The sequence below is a fragment of the Heliangelus exortis genome, chromosome 11 (genome assembly GCF_036169615.1).
Source record: "Heliangelus exortis chromosome 11, bHelExo1.hap1, whole genome shotgun sequence".
In the NCBI taxonomy this organism is placed as follows: domain Eukaryota; kingdom Metazoa; phylum Chordata; class Aves; order Apodiformes; family Trochilidae; genus Heliangelus; species Heliangelus exortis.
Genome location: NC_092432.1, coordinates 18,115,923 through 18,138,929, shown reverse-complemented (window position 1 = coordinate 18,138,929; position 23,007 = coordinate 18,115,923). Strand labels below are relative to the sequence as shown.

The following is a 23,007-nucleotide window of genomic DNA, read 5'->3' as shown; positions in this document are numbered from 1 at the left end:
GATTGGCCAAGGGTCCTCCTAATGTCCATTCTAACATGAATTATCTCACAATCCTGTGACTCTCAGTTGGTTACTATCCCATTTTGAAAGCACCTATGTCATGTTTTGTTTCTGGCCTGGTCCTCTGATGTGAGAATTACTTTCAAATAAGTAGGTCAATCAGAGTGTGGATTCACCCCCTGCCTTGCTTTTCACACTGCCACGTGCATGCTACACCATGTTTGTCCTTCACATCTGCCAGATACTCACTCCTGCAATGGTTTGCCTGTACAACAGTTGTGTATCTTTTAACCAAAATCAAAGACCCTCTGCTATTTCAGAGTGAACTAACGCAGTAAGTTTGTCTCCAGTTTCACTTACCCTTTGTTTACTCAAGGTGGCTGTACCAAAGTCCAAAGAATGACACAAGCAGGAAACAAAAGTGAAGGCAGACACACCCTCTATAGACTTTGTTTTTCCAGTAATACTTTCTCTTAGCTCATACGCCTCTGCTCTGCAGACAGACAGATTGTCTTTTCTGCAACATATAAAGTTTCCCTGAGGCTATAAATCAGATCTTGTTTGAAAATATAACCTGGAAATCTTACAAACTATTAGTCGCCATTGATTTTAACAATACTGTATTCTGCCGGGGCTTGTTACACGCTCTAGAAAAATCCACGCCTTCGGTCACACTCTCAGCTCTTTTGCACCACCAGAAATTCAGAGTAGCTGCTGGTTTGCCACCACTAAACTTTATCCCCGGAGCCGACATTTGCTGGTGGGGAAGCGGCAGGCATGGCCCCCGTCCCGCGTCCCTCCGCTCGTCCTCGCCGCTTCTGGGAACGCAGCTGCCCTTGGAAGGATCTCTCTCCTCCCTCCTTCTCGAGGAGCGGGCATGCTGTGCAATATCTTCGAGGAAGCGACGACGAGGAGGGGTTTGTCCCGGCGGCTGGATGCTGCCCCCCCGCGTTCCCATGGTGACGGCGTCCTGGCAACCGCTCCCGCTCCCGCAGCGCGGCCTGCGGCGGCAGCCCCGCTCCGCTCAGCTCCGCGCAGCCGGGCCCCGCGTCGCCGACCGACGGGCGGACGGATGGACAGACGGATGCCCCGGCTGGGTAGAGGCAGCCCCGACGCCTGGCGAAGGGGAGCGGCGGCGGGGGCAGCGCGCTGAGGAGCGGGGCTGAGCGGGCGCCGGGCTGCGGGAGCCCGGGCAGCCCCGTCCCGCCCTGATCCGGCACCGGTGAGTGAGCGCCCTGCGCCCGCACAGCGTCTGTCCCAGCTCTGTCCCTCCGTGTTGCATGGCCAGAGAGCGGTGTCGTGTCCTGTCAGCTATTGTGCACCCCGCGCTTCCACAGCCGTCGCCGCGTTTCCCGACGACCCTTCCGCCGACGAACGCTGCGGTCCCTGCCGCCGGGGCCCCGGGCCTGCCCGCCCCGCAGAGCTCCGGGCCGGGGCAGCGGCGGGGCGCGGCGCAGGCACGGATCGCAGCCCGGGTCCCGAACTGGCGTAGTCAAGCACCTGAGCTGATCAGACCTGTTCCTCAAGAGGACCCTTCGCCTGGGCTCAGAGCACGGCTCCCTCTCTCCCAGCGGGGAGCCCCCTCCTCCCTGCACCCCGCCGCACACGTCTCCGCAAAATGTCACAGCAGAACAGAAAGGTTCTGCCAGGGTCAGTTTCGTAAGAGTCACTGACAGAGTCGGGTTCTGACCCATCTTCCTGCCGAGCTGTGACACAGGCGCTTTTTGACGTACTCCAGAACGTTACCCCAAAGTGCTCCGGAGTAACTCCAGGAGCTTGCGGCTCCCGGGTTGGTGCTGTCATACGCTCCCTGTGTGCGGTTTCTATTTTAGGAAGAAAAGGGTGATTAAAGTGTTTGCCGAGGCAGGTATTTCAGTCTGCTTTGATTGCCGTGTGACTTGTGGCAAGTCCCACGGCCTTTCCTACCTCCCCCTCCCCGTGCTTCACTTCCCTACCGGCAACATAAGGAAAATGATAGTTTCAGGGATAATAATGCCTTCCAACCTCCCGGCATATTGTGAGAATCAGTGTGAAAAACGACCTGGGGTACACAGAGATTACAGCAAGTATTAGACATGGGTTATAACAGAAGATGGAGAACTGAACACTACAGACATCATTACCCTTCAAAATAGGGGAAATGGAGAACCCGCAGAAAATAAACATGCCAGGCGTCTGCTGACGTGGGGAAGGGATGACACAGTACAAATAGCAAGGAGCAAACTTCACATTGCTACAAGTGTTTCTTTGGCATGTCCCATGTACGATTTTTTCCCCAGCTTTTACATGTCTGGTGTCAGTGATTAAAAGAAGGACCTCGTGTTCGTATGGAAGAGCTGCCCTGCATGTTAAGTGAAATGTTTTTGGCAATCAGTTACAACGGGGAAAAACCTTTACCTCATCCATGTGACAAAGTGTATTTGGAATATTCACAGTAAACTAAATCAATCAACCAAAATCTACTGGGCTAATATACCATGATTTAAATTGCTATAGCAGTATTAATCAGGAGACAACATAATTAAAAAAACCCAAAAAGCCAAAAAACCAAAAAATAAACCCCAAAACACTAGAAGCCAGTATTTCAACTGGTATCTAAGTGGACCCCAGTTTACTGCAATTATTATTGGAGCTATGTAAAATTATAGTGTAGGCATCTTCTTCTCAGTGTAGGCATCAGAACTTCTTCTTTTTTCTTTGTTCTACATTTATTAATCTAAATTGGTATTACATAGACTCAGACAGGGACACCTTGTTAATTCTGACTCCTATCTGTTACTGTTTACTACAAATACCTCAAAGCTGCAGAAAAGTTTGCTGAGCATAACCTTACATCTTTTCTGGATGTTGGATCAGATCAAGCAATCTGATAACCAATGATGAGATAATTCACTATGTACTGAGTGATGTGCTTAAGTTAGCAATAACAAATGAATAAGAACTCCATCTGTGTAACTTTTGTTTCATGTGCACAGTTTCTCCAGACACTTAACATAGCTAATGGCAGTCTGGCAGAAAAAGTGAAATCTTCAAGCAATCTCATGCTTACTCTACAGCAATTTTTAAATTGATAATAAATGAATCTTGAAGGCCATAAGACTGCAAGACTTGAGGATTTTTTTTGTTTGGCTGTTTTTTTTAAGGTGCATTCCACTGAGACACTGCTGGATGTACCGACTTTAATATTTGTTCTTTGTTTTTCTAGGTAGCATCCAGTGCTTTGCTGCTGCAATATGCATAGCTCTTCTTAAAGCAGTGGGATATTCCCATGTTTATAGTTAAATTGTGTTTAAATGCTTCACTGTAACCAGACAATTACAATGTGTTATGGCCCAGAGGACTAAGAATAAATTAGCTCAGATCTACTGAGAGCTGGGTGCCCAACTACTGAATAACCTCGTGGCACAGCAAGGGGGTTGTCCTGAAGAGCTGTGGCATTGTTTAAAAACATCAACTGGGAAATAACAAGTGTGCAGAACAGATTCCAGGACTGGACACTCAGTGTCTGCAGAGAAGCTTGAATGCAAAGTCATCGTGGTGATACCCAGCTCTTACACTGTGCTTTTTACTTATAGGCTTGTAAGAACTTAAACAAGGAGGTTGGTATCATTATCTCTGTCTTCCACACAGGGAAATTGAGACACCAGCCACAGAACAACTTGTCCAAAGTCAGCAGGATCAGAGACTGAGGAAGGATTTAAAATCAGACCTTTTGAATTCCAGTCTAGTGTCACTGCTGCTCAGCAACCCAGCTTCTCTGAAAACTATTTTTTTTTCTAATTTGTAGTTTCTGAAGCACTGTGCTATAAATAGAACACACATACTGTGACAATGTTTGCTGGCCGCTTTCAGGCAGTGCTTTCGTGTGTTTCTCCAGCACAAACATGCCTTGGATTTTGAGATCTCAGAGGACAGTTCTATCACTTCTTTATGATCAATAATACAACTGTTTTGTCTCAATAACCCTATTTTTCTCTTTGTGTTTGTACAGCAAATGTCACTGGATTTCATCAGCAATTGCAAAATCCTTTTCGTACACCAGCCTTTAATTTTCAGTGAGGATTTTAGGTTCCCAAAGACTTCAAGCTCAGGCCATGCTCATTTTCTTTACAGTTAAAAATGTTTGGTTTATGTAGAGTGGAATATCTGGATTTGTTTGAGGCTACCCTCTTTTTCATTGATGTAATCTCTGTCAGCAGACAAAGCTACTGAGCCAGGTGCTGGTCCCACTCAGTAAGAAATCTAAAATATCTTTCTGAAGTTGTGTAGCAGACCTACACTGCTGCAACGTCTGCCACAGTCTGGCTATGTCTAAAAATTAAAAACAGAATCTATATGCTTACCACAGAAGAGTTTACTAACAACATAAAATGTGGTCATTTAGATTTGAAGGACAAATTTAAAAAAAAGCCTCAGTTTTGCTAAACTATGATGATGTCTTTCACATTTAGGTTTCTGACTGCCAAAGCTTTTACCTGAAAAATACCTTATCCCTAAAAATCTTCTGCCACTAAATATTTTTATTTTATTCTCCAGACAATACTTTCTTAAGCTTTATGATAATCATGTAGATTTTACTTTTTTAATTCATTGATTGATGATGCCTGAGACCAGTGGACAGATCAGGAACAAAAAGTTTGTTTGCTTCTGTCCTGCCAAACCTGTTCTGTGGGTCAACAGCAGATTTCCATTTCAAGGTTGTTCACCTTATGTATCATTTTCACTATAAAAAGCTTCTCAGCATTTTTCAGGTTTCATTCTTTTGTATTGATTTTTATTTGCACTTATTTCATAAGCAATATTTGAACTCCAAGATCAGTGTAATCTTAAACTTTACCTAAAGGTTCACTTAAAGCAGAGGCATTATGTCATTTCAGTGCCAGATATAAACTATTAAATAATTCAATGTGTACTTTTTCAACAGACACAAATTATTGACCAGAAAATGGCCCAGCGAAGCCCAATCTTCCCAACTCTTGCCCCTTCTGAAAGGTACAGTTTGGAATGTAAAAAAATAAAATCTTCATATTGCAGAGTACTATGTGTCTCTCAGTTCCATACATATACTGGTGCTGTGACTTGGGATGTTGGCATTTGTGCACAAAGCAAAGTAAAATACTGTAAACTCATTCGAACCATCACCCAAATCATATTTCCTTACTCAGCTTCTTCTCAACCCTTTTGCAAAATAAATGAAATAACTTAAACTGTAACTGAGTAGAAGATCAGGAATACTATACTTCAGCCAGCCTTCTGATAGCATAGACTAAGTGTGAAAAGTCAGAGCCAGAAGTAACCTTAGCTGGAGTCCTCATACATCTCTATCAATATCACCATGGTGAAAATAAACTGTTAATTTGGCTCATCAACAGGAAACAACATGGAGAATATGCAGTAAATAACAGAGTTCTAAGAAAACTATATTCTCTTTCAAATTGGGAATGAACTTATCCACTTATGCTTCTGAAAATTTTCTTTATTCTTTACAGAATGTAGCAGCAGGAAAAGACTGCATGTGTTAGCAGCCTAACTTTTCAACTTTGAGCACCCATGAGCTCCATTGCTTTCCATGGAAGCTATGAAGTGCAAACCTCTTTTGAAAAATCTAGATAGTTATTTAAGGCACCAAAATGTCTGCTGTCTTTGGGGAAAATTTGACTTCTAAGACTATGAGAGGCTTGTCTTAATTTTGGTCTCTCTTCAGTTTCTACACCCACATATACTGTCCAGTTCATGGGATTTTGGGAGAAGAAGCTCCTATATGGCACCAGAGGACAGCTATAGAGACTGAAAAAAGGAACTGGACACAGGCTACTCCATTTTATTCTCAATCTGCTTCCATTTAATTTGCAATATCTACCTTCTACAGTTACTGCTTTGATTAAACCTGAAAACTGTAGAGACAAAAAGCATTGCTTTTGAAACTCAATCAAAGGGATTTTAACATGGATCAAATTATAGCTCTGAACTGTAGCTACTTTTACAATAAGTGTCCTTTTCTTAAGATCCTGTGGTTTTGTAAGCTTCCCTAAAGAGCAGGAAAAAGAGCCTGACCTGCCTTGGTACCAGACAGAGACAGTAGCCAACACAGCCCTCACTTACTTGTAGCAATGGGCCCTCCCTCTGTGAGTATTTTGGTGCTTCTCCCCAGTATAGCTACTAGAGATAGCATGACACTGTCTCCAGTGGAAAGACACTGCAGAGTTTTGTGTGAGAAGTTGACAATATCTGGATGTTCTTCTTCACCAGACGGGTTCGAAACATAGCGCTGCACAGCCAGGCATTGACAGCGGTCCCCTTGGCATCCGCCAGCCTGGTGGATCAGCTGGAGGACAGAATCCTAAGCCATGAGAAAACAACAGCAGCTCTTGTGGAACACGCTTTTCGCATTAAGGAGGACATTGTTTCCACTCTGCACAGAATGCAGAACAAAGGGGGGGGTGACCGGTTGGCAAGGCAACTCTTGGAGGAACATATCCGAAACATAACGGCGATCGTGAGGCAGCTGAATCGGGACATTGAGGTACGTCAAGAATTTTTTGCAGGACTGATGGCATCTCAGCTACTTAGTCCTTCTAATTTAATAAGAAAGTTGACCAGAGGATAGTTAAAGGTCAGACGAGGTCTGAAAATCCTGTAAGCTTATAAATTGTTTTTATAACTTGAAAAAAGGTTTGCAAATTACATAACTCTTTCATTTGCTATGAAAATAGCACAGGATATTAGCATATAAACACAGAAACCTTTGTGGTACTAATAAGCTTCCTTTCAAAAGCTGCACTGGGAACCTTAAGAAAATGAATTAATGCACCACTAATACCCAGCTCAACTTCAGTCCAAAGGCTGTGCTGTATAAACACTAGAAAATGACTTGGCTCTGTAATAAACTTCCTTTCACTCACTGATGACACGAAGTAGCCAAACCCAACTGCTCCTTTTTATGACCTAATCATATGCAGATATGTCACATCTGGCCTCAGCTGCAATGAGCAACAGGGGTGTGGTGGGGAAAATGAAAGGGTAGAAATGGGTATTTGTGTCTCTATTCCATTGTCAAGTTACACTTTATACAAATTATGGTATTCATGTGCAGATTGCACTTTAAGTAACAAATTGCCGAAAATCTGGTTTAGTACAACACGAGACAAAGCTCCTAATAAAGTAATAATAAAACAGTATCTGATGTTACTGAAATACTGAAAAATAATGAGTGACATTTAAAGTGTACATTGAATGCAACATACTGAGCTTGTATTTGCATATGAATGCTTTGTAGATGCTGCAGGAACAGATACGTGTCAGAGACAATCTCAGCTACGGAACAAATTCTACCCTGAAGAGTCTGGAAATGAGGCAGCTTTCTGGTTTAGGAGATCTCCGGGGAAGAGTTGCAAGGTAAAAGTCAAACCAGAAGGATATTTTGGGCTAATATTGCTTAAATCTTGAGCTATAGATGCTAATGATAACAGGCTGCACTCGACTTTGGCAAAAATCCCAGGATAATTCAAGAAAATAAATAACAATCTTTAGCATTCCAGCATTAGATATTAAACTTTGCAATATTACCCTTAATGCCTGAAATTAGTTTTTAATAAACTACATCAAATTCCCTAGGAAGTTGTGTTTGATTCGGCATTTAAATGTGCTATGGCCAGACAGTCATTTCACATTTTTGCCTATATTTTGGAGGAAAAAATCTGTTCAGTTATTAGTTAGCCATATTAAAAACCACACAGGTTGCCTGTTTCCTGTAGGGAACAAGCAACTATAAAATAACAGAGGTTTTCCTACCTACTTGAAACAACTGCACAGACTTCAGGTTGTGCCATCAGTGACACATTTACCACACAACATTTGCTCAAAACAGAAGATATGTACAGCTGTAAGAAAAGGACCTAATCTGGCCTAAAGTTGCTTGGATGATAACTTTGGTGGAATTCCACTTGCTCAATTAGGTCTATTGTTTATACTCTGCAGATAATTTTTCTTTCTCTGTTTTGTACTTCAGCTGGTTTAGTGATAAACTTCAATACAACAACACTAAGGGAGGGATTTTGCTTGAACTAAAGTTCTTTCTGTAAATAATTTGCTTGAGGTTCCCATTGTAACTTTCATAGCCCGTTTTGTAAATGATACTTTAAGGAGGTTTTAAAACTTTTCCTTTTCCTTTTCCTTTCCCTTTCCCTTTTCTTTTCCTTTTCTTTTCCTTTCCCTTTCCCTTTTCCTTTTCCCTTTCCCTTTTCCTTTTCTTTTCCTTTTCCTTTTCCTTTTCCTTTCCCTTTTCCCTTTTCCTTTTCCTTTTCTTTTCCTTTCCCTTTCCCTTTTCCCTTTCCCCTTTCTTTTCCTTTTCCTTTCCCTTTCCCTTTTCCCTTTTCTTTTTTTTTCTTTTTTTCCCCTAAGTTAGGCATGATAATTTGGTAAACAGGAATGAACTAGGCAAGTTTATTTTGTCAGATCAAAAAATGATTGAAAAATATACAGGAATATATACACACACACACGCATCTCTGTCTCACTTAGAAATCCCTGACAGATTTGCATCCTTAGATCTCCTCACTTCTTTATATAAAAAGTCCAATTTGAGATCAGACTAAATCCTGAGAGAGCTCCACATCTGGACAAACACAGCTACAGGAACATTGTGAAGCACAAATTATCACCTTTGCTTTCAATAACAGAACTCAAGTGAATAAAGAGGTGCCAGCAAGAGCCAAGCCTGCCAGCCTGTCCCAAGTACTTGGTTTAGGGGTTGGCAGTGGACTAGCACAGCCTGTGCCAGGATTTCTTCCTTTGGGTATTTAGGGCAACGCCCTTGTACTGAGCCTGGGTTGCACTTTATCTGATAATTGTGTGAGATTACACCCATCTGCCCATGTCAGACTGTGCAATGAATGCTGGAGAGTTGTATTCACTGCCACAAGAGAATCAGTTTATTGTCCTTTAACTGTTACCTTCTATTCAGCATTATGTTCTCTACCTAAAATTTTTCTCTGAAAAAGGAAGGAAATTAACTTCCCTTTGCCAGAAATCAAGCTAAGGCAGTGTTTCATGGGAGAAAGCTACTTGTCTTTATTTACAGACATATTGGACTTTGAAAATTAATGTTACTGTGACTAATGATCATGGCAACATCTGGAGATGATGGTGAAGATGGCAATTTATGCTGCTGACACCATGCAGATACTTATCACAAACTTTCCCCGTGATAGACACTTTCTGATGCCTCCAGCCAATGTTCCTTATATAAAATAAGCTGAACCTACTTCATGCTATTTCACTTTACATCAAGTCCTGGTAGCTTTCAGGTGAGTTCCAAGATTTTCCTTAGAAACTTTATCAAGTTACTGTGGGTTACCAGCTTACTGTGCATCAGCTCCCAGCCACAGGCAAGGTTTGCAGCCTGGTTCAGGCCAGTTGAACTCCAAGCACATCATGTTTGCTGTAGATTAAAGTGTGCAGATGGACAACCAGAGTGAAGCAATTGATAGATGCCCTGTTAGAGTAAATCACCTAAGTCTGAACTTTTTCATCTTGTAATAATTTTAGTTTCAATCTCAGGACCATGGCCAAATTCCCAGTAATTGGATGTGTACTGAACATCCTATTCAACTTCAGTATTGGAGAGAGCAGTGTTTATTTCCTAACACCAACTGTTCTGTAACATCAATATATCATCAAACAACTGGCAAATTATTTCTTGAGGGTTGCTGCTTTTAATGAGGAGAACAGGGATCCCTACGTGCACGTGCAGTTTTGAAGTACAGCTCCAAAACCAACCATGCTGCCCACAGCTCTGGAGGTGTGAGATGGAGACTGAGCTCTCAGCTGACCTCACCTGCATCACAGGATGAACAGCCCTGGCAGAAAGCTGGGTACACATCACAGCTCTTGCCTCTGGGCCATTTCATTAGGCATAATTTATTGGTGGATTTGTAAACCATCATTACAGTGTTTACCAGGAATAATGCTGTACATTTGCCTAAGAATAAGCATTAGTATTAACTTGAAGAAAAATATTACTTATATTCAGTTCAGTAACACATTCAGCAGAAAATGAGATAGATGCTGATAGATCCATTACTTCAGCCTCCTGTTCCTGATGTTGGCAATTTTACATAGTACATATTTACTAATTCTATTTCTGGTGATATTAGATCATAAAACCCATGAACAGGACCTTATGATTTATTTACAAAATAACTTGTGGACTATGGTAATTTTTCTGCAAAGTTTAAATACAGCAGGCTGGTCAGGAGGATAGTAGCAGCTATCTCTAGAAGCTTCCTTATATCTGAAACATCCAGTGAAATGGGAACTGTGCATGTTCAAATTTGGCCTACTTTGCATATACAGATGATTTTTTATATACATTATAGATCTGATTCATTTCTGACACCCTGGACTCACTACATGTGGGCAGATTTTCCTAAAGTGCACACGAAGTGAGTCTGATGCATCTGGGATGCTCTGCAGTCATGAGCTTCATCAGTACAATAAATCTGCTGCACCTTGCTGCATATGAGACACATACAGTGGGGTCAGATCCTGGCTTTTCAGAATCTACCAGTTCTGCTGTTCTTGCCCAGTGGATCCCCTGGCCCAGTCAACTTGCTTTTCACTCCTTGTTTTTCACTGCAACACTGGCATTAATTGAAATATCTTCCTTGATAATAAAAGAGGTTAATAGAAAAATCTCTGTGTACCATTATAGCATATTTCTATAGCATCCTGTTGCAGAATATTGGTATAGTTCTCAGTTTTACCTTAGTGCCTGGTGATACTGAGTAAAGCAACAATTTGTTTCGATTTCTTAGCAATCAAAGACAACAAAAATACTCTTCAGTGTGCCACAAAACTGACTTCTGCTTACTATGACTTAGAAAGCAGCTGTTTAACGATTTTACTGTTTATATTAAACATTACTGAATTCTAAAATTATACTGCATTCTGTAAGTGAGAATTATAGTTAACACTATGAAATCTGTCCATTTATTCTTCACTCACTAATATGTACACAGGTTGGAAATCAGACCTTTCAGGAAACGTCCTCCAAAGCCAAAGAGTAGTAAAATGAACATATTCTAGTGCATCTTTAGCCCAAACCTCAACAGAGCATGTGTGCAATTGCACGTGAAAAAACACAATGAGGTGTTTGTATGGCAACTTCAGCATTTCAGATGTGAAGCAGAATTATTTAATGTGCATTTTTGTATAAAACGTTTCTTTGTACAGCTCTTATATTTTTAAAATAGTATCTTTCCTAGAAGTCTTAATCTAGTTCTCATTTCTGTCTTTGTGCTTTTAAGATGATCAAATCTCTAAAGTTGTTTTCAACTTCTGTAATCATAAACATGGCCCCTGGGCTGAACATGAACATGAACAGGAAGCTGAACATGAGCCAGCAGTGTGCCCAGGTGGCCAAGAAGGCCAATGGCATCCTGGCCTGGCTCAGGAACAGCGTGGCCAGCAGGTCCAGGGAAGGGATTCTGCCCCTGTGCTCAGCCCTGGGGAGGCCACACCTCGAGTCCTGTGTCCAGTTCTGGGCCCCTCAGCTCAGGAAGGAGATTGAGGTGCTGGAGCAGGTCCAAAGGAGGCAACTGGGCTGGTGAAGGGACTGGAGCACAGATCCTATGAGGAGAGGCTGAGGGAGCTGGGGGTGTTCAGCCTGGAGAAGAGGAGGCTCAGGGGAGACCTCATCACTCTCTCCAACTCCCTGAAAGGAGGTTGGAGCCGGGGGGGGTTGGGCTCTTTTCCCAGGCAACTCTCAGCAAGACAAGAGGGCACAAGAGGTCTCAAGTTGTGCCAGGGGAGGTTTAGGTTGGACATGAGAAAGAATTTCTTTACTGAGAGGGTGATCAGCCATTGGAATGGGCTGCCCAGGGAAGGGGTGGATTCTCCATCCCTGGAGATATTTCAAAAGAGCCTGGATGTGGCACTCAGTGCCATGGGCTGGGAACCACGGGGGGAGTGGATCAAGGGTTGGACTTGATGATCTCTGAGGTCCCTTCCAACCCAGCCAGTTCTATGATTCTATGATTCTATAGACAGGAATTTACATAACTAATATCAGAATCTCATTCTTTGTCTGAAGCACACTAATGTTTTCTTCCAGGTCAAAGCTAATCAGGTGTTTGTGAGTGTGTACAGGATGTATAGCAAAGAGATTTCTCTTTGATCACATCACTGAGTTCCACAAAGAGAGATGCACTGTGTTTAAACCCAAACACAAACTTGCCTTAAAAACAATTACAGATGCCTGTTGTTTACATTCACTACAGTAGTTTCAAAGCTGTTGCTTTTTATATTTTTCTGCCATGCCTCAAAGAAACAAAACTAACAGTTTTTTTGAGCCCACAAGCTTTTGGTGACTGGATCAAGATGATTTCATTCCTCTGATTCTCTAATGGTGACAGCAGAGAGAAATCTGGCTTCTCCAGTCTTTCTAAGGAAACCCTGTTTGTAAGACCTACAAGTCCAGTTCCCTGCTATGGAAACCTTGGCTGCTCTTCCTACAGATTCTACCAACTGGTCTCTCAATGCTGAACTGCTAAACTAGAAATTAATTTCCACAGATTTTCTAATTGCTGTGTTACTTTGCATTGCTGATTATTTTCAGATTGAAATTGTACCACAATACAGAGCAGATGCTCTGTTTGTTATTTTAGCTGTTACATTCCCTTCATGTTTAAAGAGAATGGTAGTTCCTGTAACCGAGGTGATGAAAATGGAGGTTGAAATGAAAGCCTTCAAACTGAAATATGACTAAAAAGAGGTTAAAATGTGCCTTTGGTTTAGGTAATGACTTAATGTGCCTTAGCTTGTTCCATTTTACTGCCTTTTTCTCCCTCAAGTTGTAACTGCTGTCTGTTCTTCATCAGTTTCATGCAGCTAATTTGATAACATTGCCAATAATATATTTCCCTTAGCAAAAAAATATACATGACTCATACTACACAAAGGTCTTATTCCTGAAATTACAGTACTTCTATTTTCACAGCTCAGTTAATAACCTTATTGTATTACTGTAGATGAAATCCACCTGACCAAAGTATTCTTGATATATGATAGAAAATGCACAATTCGATAGAATATTTATTGTGAAAATGATATGGTATCAAAAATGTTCCAGTGTGAAGAGAAGAAACAATAATTATTATGTTCCTGGACTGAATTTCATAGTCATTTGTCTGACAAAACTGCAATTACTTTCACTGACAGTTTTACCTAAATAAACACTAATAACTCTAAAATTTGCCCCGCACTGTTTACTACACATATTAATAGTATACTACTATTTCACAAATAAAAGTAAGAATGTAGAATTCAGAGGAACACAGCTCCAATAATGAAAAAATGGTCCTGAATTGTTCAGGCTTCTAATCATGTAGGTGAAATCATACACACCTTCACAGATGGGTTTTTGTAGTATGAAGGAAATATGAGGCATTGAAATTCTGCATCTTTGCATTTCTAATGTGATTTTTCTGCCTGATCACAACAGAGATTACATGCAGTATGTTAATGGCAAGAAAACAGGAAGGTGTGTGTCAGACTACTTGACCTCCAGGCCCATTTGGGAGCAGTTTGCTGAATACTGTGGGATTTATCACCATTCTTACAGCCTCATAAGACATTGTTTCAGAAGACAGTCAGCAGTTCCAGAAATGCCCAGTCTAAAGTGGATAATTTAAAAAGCTTTGACCTTACAGTCTATTCAGCTGCTGCTTTGGTATTTATTTATTTGAACAGGTGTGATGCTGGGTTAGCCAGACTGTCTGCAGAGCATAAAATTACCTATGAAAGACTTCAGAGCCTAAGTAAAGACCAGCACACCTCCAAGCTGATCTTAGAATCTAAAATCAAAGAGGCAGAAATACAGGTATGGTATCTGGACCAAAATTACCTACGTACAGGTAAGATCTATAGTTTAATTCACACAGACTCCATTACTGTAAATTATTATCCTGGAAGGGCACAGATTAACAAACGGAGAGGTCCATCCTCTCACAGTCCTTAGGAGACTGAGGATTGGTACCTAGCTGAATTACTGCACTGGTCTAACTGAAAAAACTTTCTTAATTTGCTGCCTTTAGCATTCTGTGTAGAAGGGGCTAATATTTAAAGGCACACAAAAGGACTCCAGGAATGAACTAAAGTCAGTGAATACCAACCTGAATGGTTCTTGAGGCTGGAAGGTGAACATGACAGTGCATGTTCTACAGAGCTACTGTAACAATGCAAACATTAGTGTCTCCATCCCTGGATGTTTTGGCCTTCCCAGGATGATTTTATATGTATTTGAATACAAATTTTGGAGGTCTGCAGCAAAAAACTGCTTTGGGGTTCCATGTTTGTCTTCTGTTGGGTATGAGAATGGAAGTGAGCAATAGATGCAAGCAGAGACTTAAGATGTTATGGAAAAGGATTCTTCATATCACCACTTCAAGGCCCTCCCATTTTTTGGGGCAACAAAAGTGTTTTACATCTCCATTTTGTGGCAGGTAAATGGTTAAAATCCACTTTACCTTTCTCAGAACACTCAGCATTGTATACTAGCATGCTAAGAGCATGTTGTCACAAACCTTGCAAAACAGAACAGTATGTTTCATAAAACTAGGATGATTATTTTGTTGAGAAATATGTTCTATCAGTAATGCCATGTTCCCAGTTATATCCAGCACTATTATCACTGCAGTATCCATTATAAATTCACTGATGTAGAATGTAATTTATCACTGGTGGAGTGCTTTGAATCCTATAAATTCTGCTGAGGGGGAGCAGGCAGACACTTTCAAGGCAAGACTGCTCAAATTATTTATGGCTGAAAAATTAGTTTTCAAGATGCTGATACTTTCATCTTGCAAGATTTTTCATGATAAAATAAAATGTGAAAATTCAATAATTTTTGCAATGTCAACAAAAATGGGCCTTTCTTTAGGTTTTCCTTTACCATTATGAAAACAACCCCAACGAGACTGTGTTGAAATGCTGTTGACACATAGCAAATTCTGAATTTTGTTTCAGATTTCTCATCTTCTGAGCAGAGTAGAGCAATCAATACTGCAACAAGAAGCGAAGCTGAAGATTGCCTACAAAGAGAGCAACCAACAGCTCCACCTCCTGGATACGAAGTAAGTGCCGGGCAAACCTTGCTGCTGCCGTGTGCCTGCTCAAGGCACGGTCACTTTTCCAACTCTGTTGCATTCTTCAGGTCTGCAAAAGCAGGAACCTGTTTAAATAAGTACTCGTACTCAACAGCTATTACAAAAGCCAAGTGGTCTGGTGGGACTCGCTTTCAACAATTATTCTGCTACTAATGGGGTTAGGAAAGTTTAAAAAGCTTTTTAAGGCCTTAATTAAGTATTCAGGTAGAACTTGGGTAACAGAACACAAGTAAGGATTTTTGTGAGTGGCCTGGCACCTTTCTGCAAGAACTGTAGGGAACAACAAATGCTGTTGAGAGCAGGGCAAAGAGTACAACTTAAGGCATCAGGATGCAATGCACAGCATTCACAAAGTGGTTCAAATTGGCTTCAAAAATAAATACATAAACACCTAATTTATTAATTATAAGATACTGTGCTTCTACTAGACATTATTTAGATATATATACACAAATCTGTATATATAAATATATATATATACAAATCTGATATTAACTCCTCTCCAGGCATTTCACTCAGTGTCAGTTCTGGCTTAAGCCTCCCGCATCCTTACTCCTTGCTGCATATTGCCATCCTCATGTAATCCCATCAGTTATGTCAGTGAAACTATTTGCAAACCAGATGAAAGAAGAGACCCACACTTCAAACATGCCCTGGAAGAAAGACTGTAGTGTGGATCAGCTGGAAGGCAGGAGGGCTCTGCAGAGGGACCTGGACAGACTGGAGAGTTGGGCTGATCCCAACGGGATGAGGTTCAACATTCCAAGTGCCGGGTCCTGCACTTTGGCCACAACAACCCCATGGGGAGCTCCAGGCTGGGCACAGAGTGGCAGAGAGGGACCTGGGAGTCTGGATTGACAGGAAGCTGAACATGAGCCAGCAGTGTGCCCAGGTGGCCAAGAAGGCCAATGGCATCCTGGGCTGGCTCAGGAACAGCGTGGCCAGCAGGTCCAGGGAAGGGATTCTGCCCCTGTGCTCAGCCCTGGGGAGGCCACAGCTTGAGTCCTGTGTCCAGTTCTGGGCCCCTCAGCTCAGGAAGGAGATTGAGGTGCTGGAGCAGGTCCAAAGGAGGCAACTGGGCTGGGGAAGGGACTGGAGCACAGATCCTATGAAGAGAGGCTGAGGGAGCTGGGGGTGTTGAGGCTGGAGAAGAGGAGGCTCAGGGGAGACCTCATCACTCTCTGCAACTCCCTGAAAGGAGGTTGGAGCCAGGGGGGGGTTGGGCTCTTTTCCCAGGCAACTCTCAGCAAGACAAGAGGGCACAAGAGGTCTCAAGTTGTGCCAGGGGAGGTTTAGGTTGGACATTAGAAAGAATTTCTTTAGGGAGAGGGTGATCAGCCATTGGAATGGGCTGCCCAGGGAAGGGGTGGATTCTCCATCCCTGGAGCTATTTCAAAAGAGCCTGGATGTGGCACTCAGTGCCATGGGCTGGGAACTGCAGCGGGAGTGGATCAAGGGTTGGACTTGATGATCTCTGAGGTCCCTTCCACCCCAGCCCATTCTATGATTCTATGATTCTATGATTCTGTGATCTGGTTGGTGTAAACCTGAGGTGGGTTTAGGCAACACAAGTGGGGATATATGAACCAGCACTGGGTACCAAATCTTTGCTCAGATCTAAGACATACAGATCACCTGAATGGATGACTATATTGGTTTCCATGCTAGAAAATATTTGCATTGACTATACTTCAAAATGTTGTCACGTGTTTCATATCAATAACTGCTATTTCGTTGTGGTCTTTCATCCTTATTTTCTGTCACTGTTTTCTGTAACAGTCTTATACAGTTCAGTAGCCTAAAAGTTCAGATTCACCTTAATATGGTGCGAAGAATGTATTGTTGTTACTTGTTTTTATTAACATGATTATGAAAAAGTCACTGCTGAATGACCAAAACTTCTGCTCTTTTGTATCTGCTAATTTCTGTTATGCTCTTAGATTAAAAAATGCTATTGAGGAACTCAGCAGCCAGATTTTGTCTGCACGTAGCTGGCTGGAACAGGAACACGAAAGGACTGAAAAAGAGCTTGTGCAAAAAATTGACCAACTCTCCTTGACTTTTAAGGAGAACACTGTAAGTTCCATTAAAATGTCTTAGAAATACTTCTCAGGAAATATTCAAAACCATTATTAATAACTAAGATAATGTAGCTGAGATTTGAGTGAGAATTTCAGACCTCTGCATATCTGTATAACTCTTTTAATTGATGTCAAGTATAAAATCCCCGCAGCCTGAGAGTCTTAGAAAATAAATCTGATTGCTTCTAAATAGATCAGTATTTTAGCCTAGAGTAATCCAGTCAGTTTAAGCCATTTAATAAAAAATTATAATTCCTTATACCTTTGAATTCCACATAAGAGATGTCTAATCAGTATCTATTGCATATTTGGAAAAACTATTGTAATTCCTCTTGCAGAGTAAATAATTAAAATTCTTCCTGGCTCCAGGAAATCAGTGAAAGAGCTATAGAGGTGAAATTCAACCAAATGGCAGAGAAGATTGATAAAATAGAAGAAATACAGAAGATAACAATAGAATCACATGAAGCAAAACAGACTGAAGAAAAGATAAATATTCGCATTGGAAAACTTCAAAATGAGATTAATGAAGATATAAAAGAAATGAAAGCTGAAGTTAATGCTGGTAGGATTGAAGTTATCAAGCTCTTTATTTTCTATTGTGGTCACCATGATTAACCTATAACAATACACAAAATGCCACTGCTTGTATTGAAGTAGTTAAAAGACTTTTGAGCCAGATGTAATGGCTGCACCTGTGGCATTAAAAATTATTTTCACTGAGTGTGAAATTGCCAGCAATAAGAGGTGAGGATTTACTAGGTTAGAAATGCTGGCCCCAGGGCATGCAGAGGCACAGCTTGGCTTTCATCAGGGGCACTTTTGCCATTTGCACACAATTACAGTCCTGGTTTTATTCAGAACTTTTGCTGTCCTCCTGGAGTAAAGCAGAGAGCTATGGCAGGAAATGCAGTCTGATAGTGGTTACTGATACTCTTTCAATTAGGAACTAATTTACTTCTCCCCTGAAATTAGGATTTGCAGCTATCTATGAGAGCATTGGGTCTCTGCGGCAAGTCCTAGAAGCAAAAATGAAGCTGGACAGAGATGAGCTACAGAAGCAGATCCACCAGATGAAGCAGGAGGTTCCAGCATGGGGAGAGGCTAGACCATGACTGCAAGATTTTGGCCAAGATTAATGTTTACCTGGCTAAAGAGGCAGATGGTAATCTCGTTCCAGTCTTTAATCCACATTAAATGCATGGACCTACTGACATGCTGCTGTTGTACAGGTCCATATGGTTACTCAAAATGATAAGTGCAAGCTCTTCAGCCATCAGCTACTGAGAAGCTTTCCTGGGCTAAGGTGCTGATTTGCCACTGCACTACTCTGGTTACTCTCAGGAGATTAACCACTGTGTAAAACTGGAGTAACATATCCGTGAAGCTGGCATCTAATTTGCTAGAGGTGTTTCAGTGTTCCCCAGTTTCATAGCCTTGTCCAGGCAGGTAAACCTTTATATATATATATATATATGAAATATATATATAAAAGCACCTACATATCTTCCCCACCTTCTCTTTAAAAAGTTGGTAACATTTGTTTAATATCAGTTTGGCAAGATTTTCCATCTTGATACAAACTGAAGTCAATGGACAATTTTACAGCAACTTTACTTCTGACTTTCTGGGGAGATGGAATTGGCACTAAACAGACCAGTTTTCAAAACTGACATCCCATCAGAAAAAAACCCTTAGTTTTGCAAATATCCTCTGTGTTTGTGTGTGTGAACTAAACAGTGTTACATAATGCAGTTGTAGACTGAGATGATTCATGAACAACATAAGAAACATAACTCAGGTTTCTTATGTATTGTGACCTTTTGAAACTAACAACCAAGTGGAGCTGAGACCAAGTAAAAGATGTATATAGAGTATTTTATAACTGTCATGTGTTCCTGTGTTTCAGTATATTGGTAAAAACCTTGAAAGGTTTGAAAACAGAGATGATAACCTAACACAGTCTAGAGAAAGTAAAATAAAATCAAATGCAGTTTATGGTCTGCTTAGAAATTTTTATTGAAGTAAAATAACAGATTCTTCAAATTTAAGTAGACTTCAATAATTTGGTGGATTTGAATTGCTGATTGCACCAGAAGTATTTCCAAATAATAATGGTGCTTATTTCCACTCCCAGAACAGATTACATAATGAAAATCAGCACCCATTTGGCATATTAATCTAGACAGGAAACATGTTGCTCATGTTTGTAAATCATGTGGGATGAAGAACTTATGAAGAATAAAGACTTCATCTTGTATTCTTTTAATTTATACTATTAACAGTAAGAATACTATTAATTTATACACGCATTACTGTTAATACAAATAAACTAAAAGGGTTTCTCTGCACTATCTTCAATGGACCTTTTTGTCAGCCAGAATTGCAAAACCATGTTCTTATTTGGAAAATCAGTGGCCAATTTCTCTTCAGTTCCATGACAGAAGGTTTGGCCCACAGAGTCATCATATTAAAGAGAACCAAACTTGAACTCATTAAGTTCAGCAGGACAGTGCAGTGTGTAAAAATTGAGAAAATAAAAGCATCGTTGCAGGATTAGCACCTAAGTTTGCATTCACTTCCTATATAGTTGAAACTAATCTAATGTATCAAAGATACATGAAGTTTTTGCAGCTCTGGCTTCCAATGCTCTCTGATAACAAAACTGCCTCTGTTATTCCTGTTTTGTATCATCAATGTGCTGTGAAATATATTTGCAATGGCAGCTAAATTCACTAAAGGATGGCAATGAAATGCTTGCAGATTTTCTTAAGAACTAAGTTAAAAGTTAATTCTTCATGTCTGTATACTTTATTCTTAAATATTTAGCCATGTGCATTGGAAAAGCTATCACTGGTGTTTAAAAAAACACAACAAAAAAACAGAAAGAAGAAGCAAAGGAGGTGGAATGAAAACATTAAAATATTTTTCTTCTGTAATTGGAAATTTGTACATGAGAGAATCTGGTATGATATGAACAGCATACAAGGAATCAGAGAAAGAATTTACATAGGACTTTAATAAAATGTTTCTCTTGTAAAAACCTTGTGTGATTCATCCAAATATAAGACAACACATAAAAACGTATCTAGTTTTACTTTTGCTGTTTTGAACATATTTTTTCCTAAATCTCCACTAAAGCTAATAACTAAAAGCCCAAATAAAACAATATTGGTGTGTGAGCTACTGTCAAGCAGCACCTTCAAACCACACAAAGTGCCATGAGGAGGGAGGCACAGGTTATGGGGACTTGTGTGATGCCAAGAGACAGGCAGGAAGGGTGAGCTGGGGCTGCACGGACACACGGACACACAAAAGTGTAGCCTGCCCATATTCTGCTCTTTTCACAGGGTGCTCTGACTAGCCACTGGTGAAAGGAATTCACATATTCCAGACAAAGAGGGTTCTGCAGGAAAAAAAAAAAAAAAAAAAAAAAAAAAAAAGCCAGAATGGAAAAAGAACTATGAAGAAAGACTGAAAAATCTGGAGATGTAACAGAGAAAAAAGGTCCTCCAGCAATGGAACAGTAGCTGCATGGGCAAAGGCAAGAAGAGTAGCTGCCTCCTGGTGAAGCACAGGACAGGTTTTAAGATTTCAGAAAGAGATTAAAGAAATAATAACATGCTTGAATATAGATAACAAAAATATATTTGATACAAACCACAGAACCCAGAGTCTAGGCCCATTAGTTGATTTGTCACAAGTAATGCTTCCTACTTGCCTGCTGCCTTTTATTCTGCTTGAACAACTGGAAAAACAAATTATTTTGTTTTGCTTTCCCTTCAGTTACTTTCCTTTTAGTTTTGTGGTGGGTTTTGTTTGGTTGTTTCTTTTGTTTTTAGGTTTTCTCTATTAAATCAGTCAAAAATGTCTTGTCTGTACAGTCTGCTAGGGACTGCTCATCTCTGACAAGAAACAGCTCAGTTCAAGGAAGACTTAGAATCCCTGTATCTTTCCATCATCTTCCCAGTTGCATGGCAAAATCCCCTCCTCAGAAACAGCATGTCTTCAGGGAATAATATAAAGGCAGGAAGACAGAACTACAGACATGAAAATCTGTGAAAACTTGATTTTGCTAAGTGGAAACTGAGTCTGGAAAGTGACCTGCAGGGATCTTTTAAAACCAAACAGAAGGAGACAGCTGTACTTGGAAATGGAGCTTTATTTTTCCTTTCCATGCTGCTCTCCAGTAGCATTCCTGTTTTCTTCAGGGATATAGAGGGCTTTTGATGGTGGCAGTAATGTGCTTTCCTTGTTAAACTAAGGACTCACTCCACAAGTCTCTATCTGTAAGGCACCAAGCACAGGTCTGCCAGAGCCTCAGATGGAAAACAGTAGTGAGAAGAGGCAGGTTTTTTTTGGATGACACTCAAGGAAACAGAATGAGAGTGTGTTTGGGAAAGTGTAATACTGTATATGCACAAAAAATCTCTGTAAAATACAGAGTACACTGACATAACCATAAGGTTATGAAGGAACCTGAAGGAAGATGCCTTGAGAAGCCATCTGCTCCATCTCTTTGTTTCAAGATAGAGTCAACTCTACCTTAAATATGTCACAGACACTTGTTTACCCTGCTTACAAAAACTTTCCAAGAACAAACCCTTGACTACTGCAGTCTGTCCCAATGCTTAAAGTACACCATCCCACCATCCAAACACCAAATCTAAATGGACTCTTGATAGGACAAGATTTAATGGGCTGAAATTCTAAGAGAGAATACAAAAGCTAATTTATTACATTCCTCTCTCCATGCCTATTAATTTTTTTAAGCAATCTTAATTTTACAGAGGATTCAGATTAATTTCTACAGGAATCTTCACCCAATATTTCTTAAACCCTTTTCCCTTTCTTACATCCTAAAACAAACAAAAAAAATAACACCCCAAAATATCCTCACACCAAAAATCAAAAGCATCCAAAAGCAGGCAGCTTCATCTCATAAAGTTTTAAAATCTTCTGTCAGCTATTTAGCATGCATGAGGCTTAAACCACCTGCAGGGTAGAGACTACAGCATTCAGTCAGCTGTATTGCTTGAATGCAATAGCAAGTGTCAAGGATACACTCATTAATTTTTAATTTTTTTTTTTAACACTAGCATGTCATGACACAATGGTGCTATAGCCCTGTGCAGTAAAGGACTTAACTCGAAACAGAACTACGTTAGAAGTTACAGGGCAAATGTGTTAGATTCACTAAGCAAGCTGAAAGAATGGTGATCCCAACATCAGTGTCTAGTAGCTTAGGTAGTACAGTTTCATATTGTAGATATTTTGTTACATACTGACATTTTTTTTTAAATATAAAAAAAAATATATATTTTTTTAATTATAATAATTTATATTCTTTTTAATATTAAAAAAAAAAAAAAAAAAAAAAAAAAAAAATTAGGGTTGGACTTGATGATCTCTGAGGTCCCTTCCAACCCAGCTAATTCTATGATTCTATGATTCTATATTTCAGTGGACAGTGTCCACCTTACACAAAAAAAGGGTATAAAAGACAATGAGCAGCAGTATACTCCTGTAGCACCAATTTAAAGTGCTATATAATCTGTTCCTCATTGCTATATGTCTGTTTCCTGCTCTACCTTCCCAATTTTTTTGCCGTCAAACAGGATTCTCTGCATCTTAGAACTGCTCATTAGACACGCATCCCAATAACAGAAAGTTCCAAGGAGAAAGACGGGACAAACTGATAAAGCTCTCCCAGGTGTAGAGGAGGGATTCCTCCTCTTGACACTCCCCACCGTGCAAGAAAT

General features: G+C 40.5%; 2 protein-coding genes across 2 annotated transcripts in view; one reads left to right on the top strand and one right to left on the bottom strand.

Annotated features, from left to right (window-relative positions):
* Positions 1-23,007, bottom strand: part of MYO1E (myosin IE) — a 236,796-nt gene that overhangs the window by 92,119 nt on the left and 121,670 nt on the right. The gene's annotated exons all lie outside the window — the stretch shown is intronic.
* On the top strand, positions 971-20,288 carry FAM81A (family with sequence similarity 81 member A). The gene is made up of 9 exons (XM_071755035.1): positions 971-1,222; positions 4,925-4,992; positions 6,250-6,523; positions 7,277-7,395; positions 13,750-13,879; positions 15,025-15,131; positions 17,105-17,240; positions 17,615-17,810; positions 18,221-20,288. Exons 2-9 carry the CDS (start codon positions 4,946-4,948, stop codon positions 18,358-18,360), a joined length of 1,149 nt encoding a protein of 382 aa, XP_071611136.1. The 5' UTR covers positions 971-1,222; positions 4,925-4,945; the 3' UTR covers positions 18,361-20,288.

Bases quoted from the DNA above. Each gene is read 5' to 3' on its own strand.
- FAM81A (XM_071755035.1), top strand. From the start codon at position 4,946: ATGGCCCAGCGAAGCCCAATCTTCCCAACTCTTGCCCCTTCTGAAAG. The intron at 4,993-6,249 runs GTACAGTTTGGA...CTTCTTCACCAG, and splicing joins ACTCTTGCCCCTTCTGAAAG to ACGGGTTCGAAACATAGCGC. The intron at 15,132-17,104 runs GTAAGTGCCGGG...TTATGCTCTTAG, and splicing joins CTCCACCTCCTGGATACGAA to ATTAAAAAATGCTATTGAGG.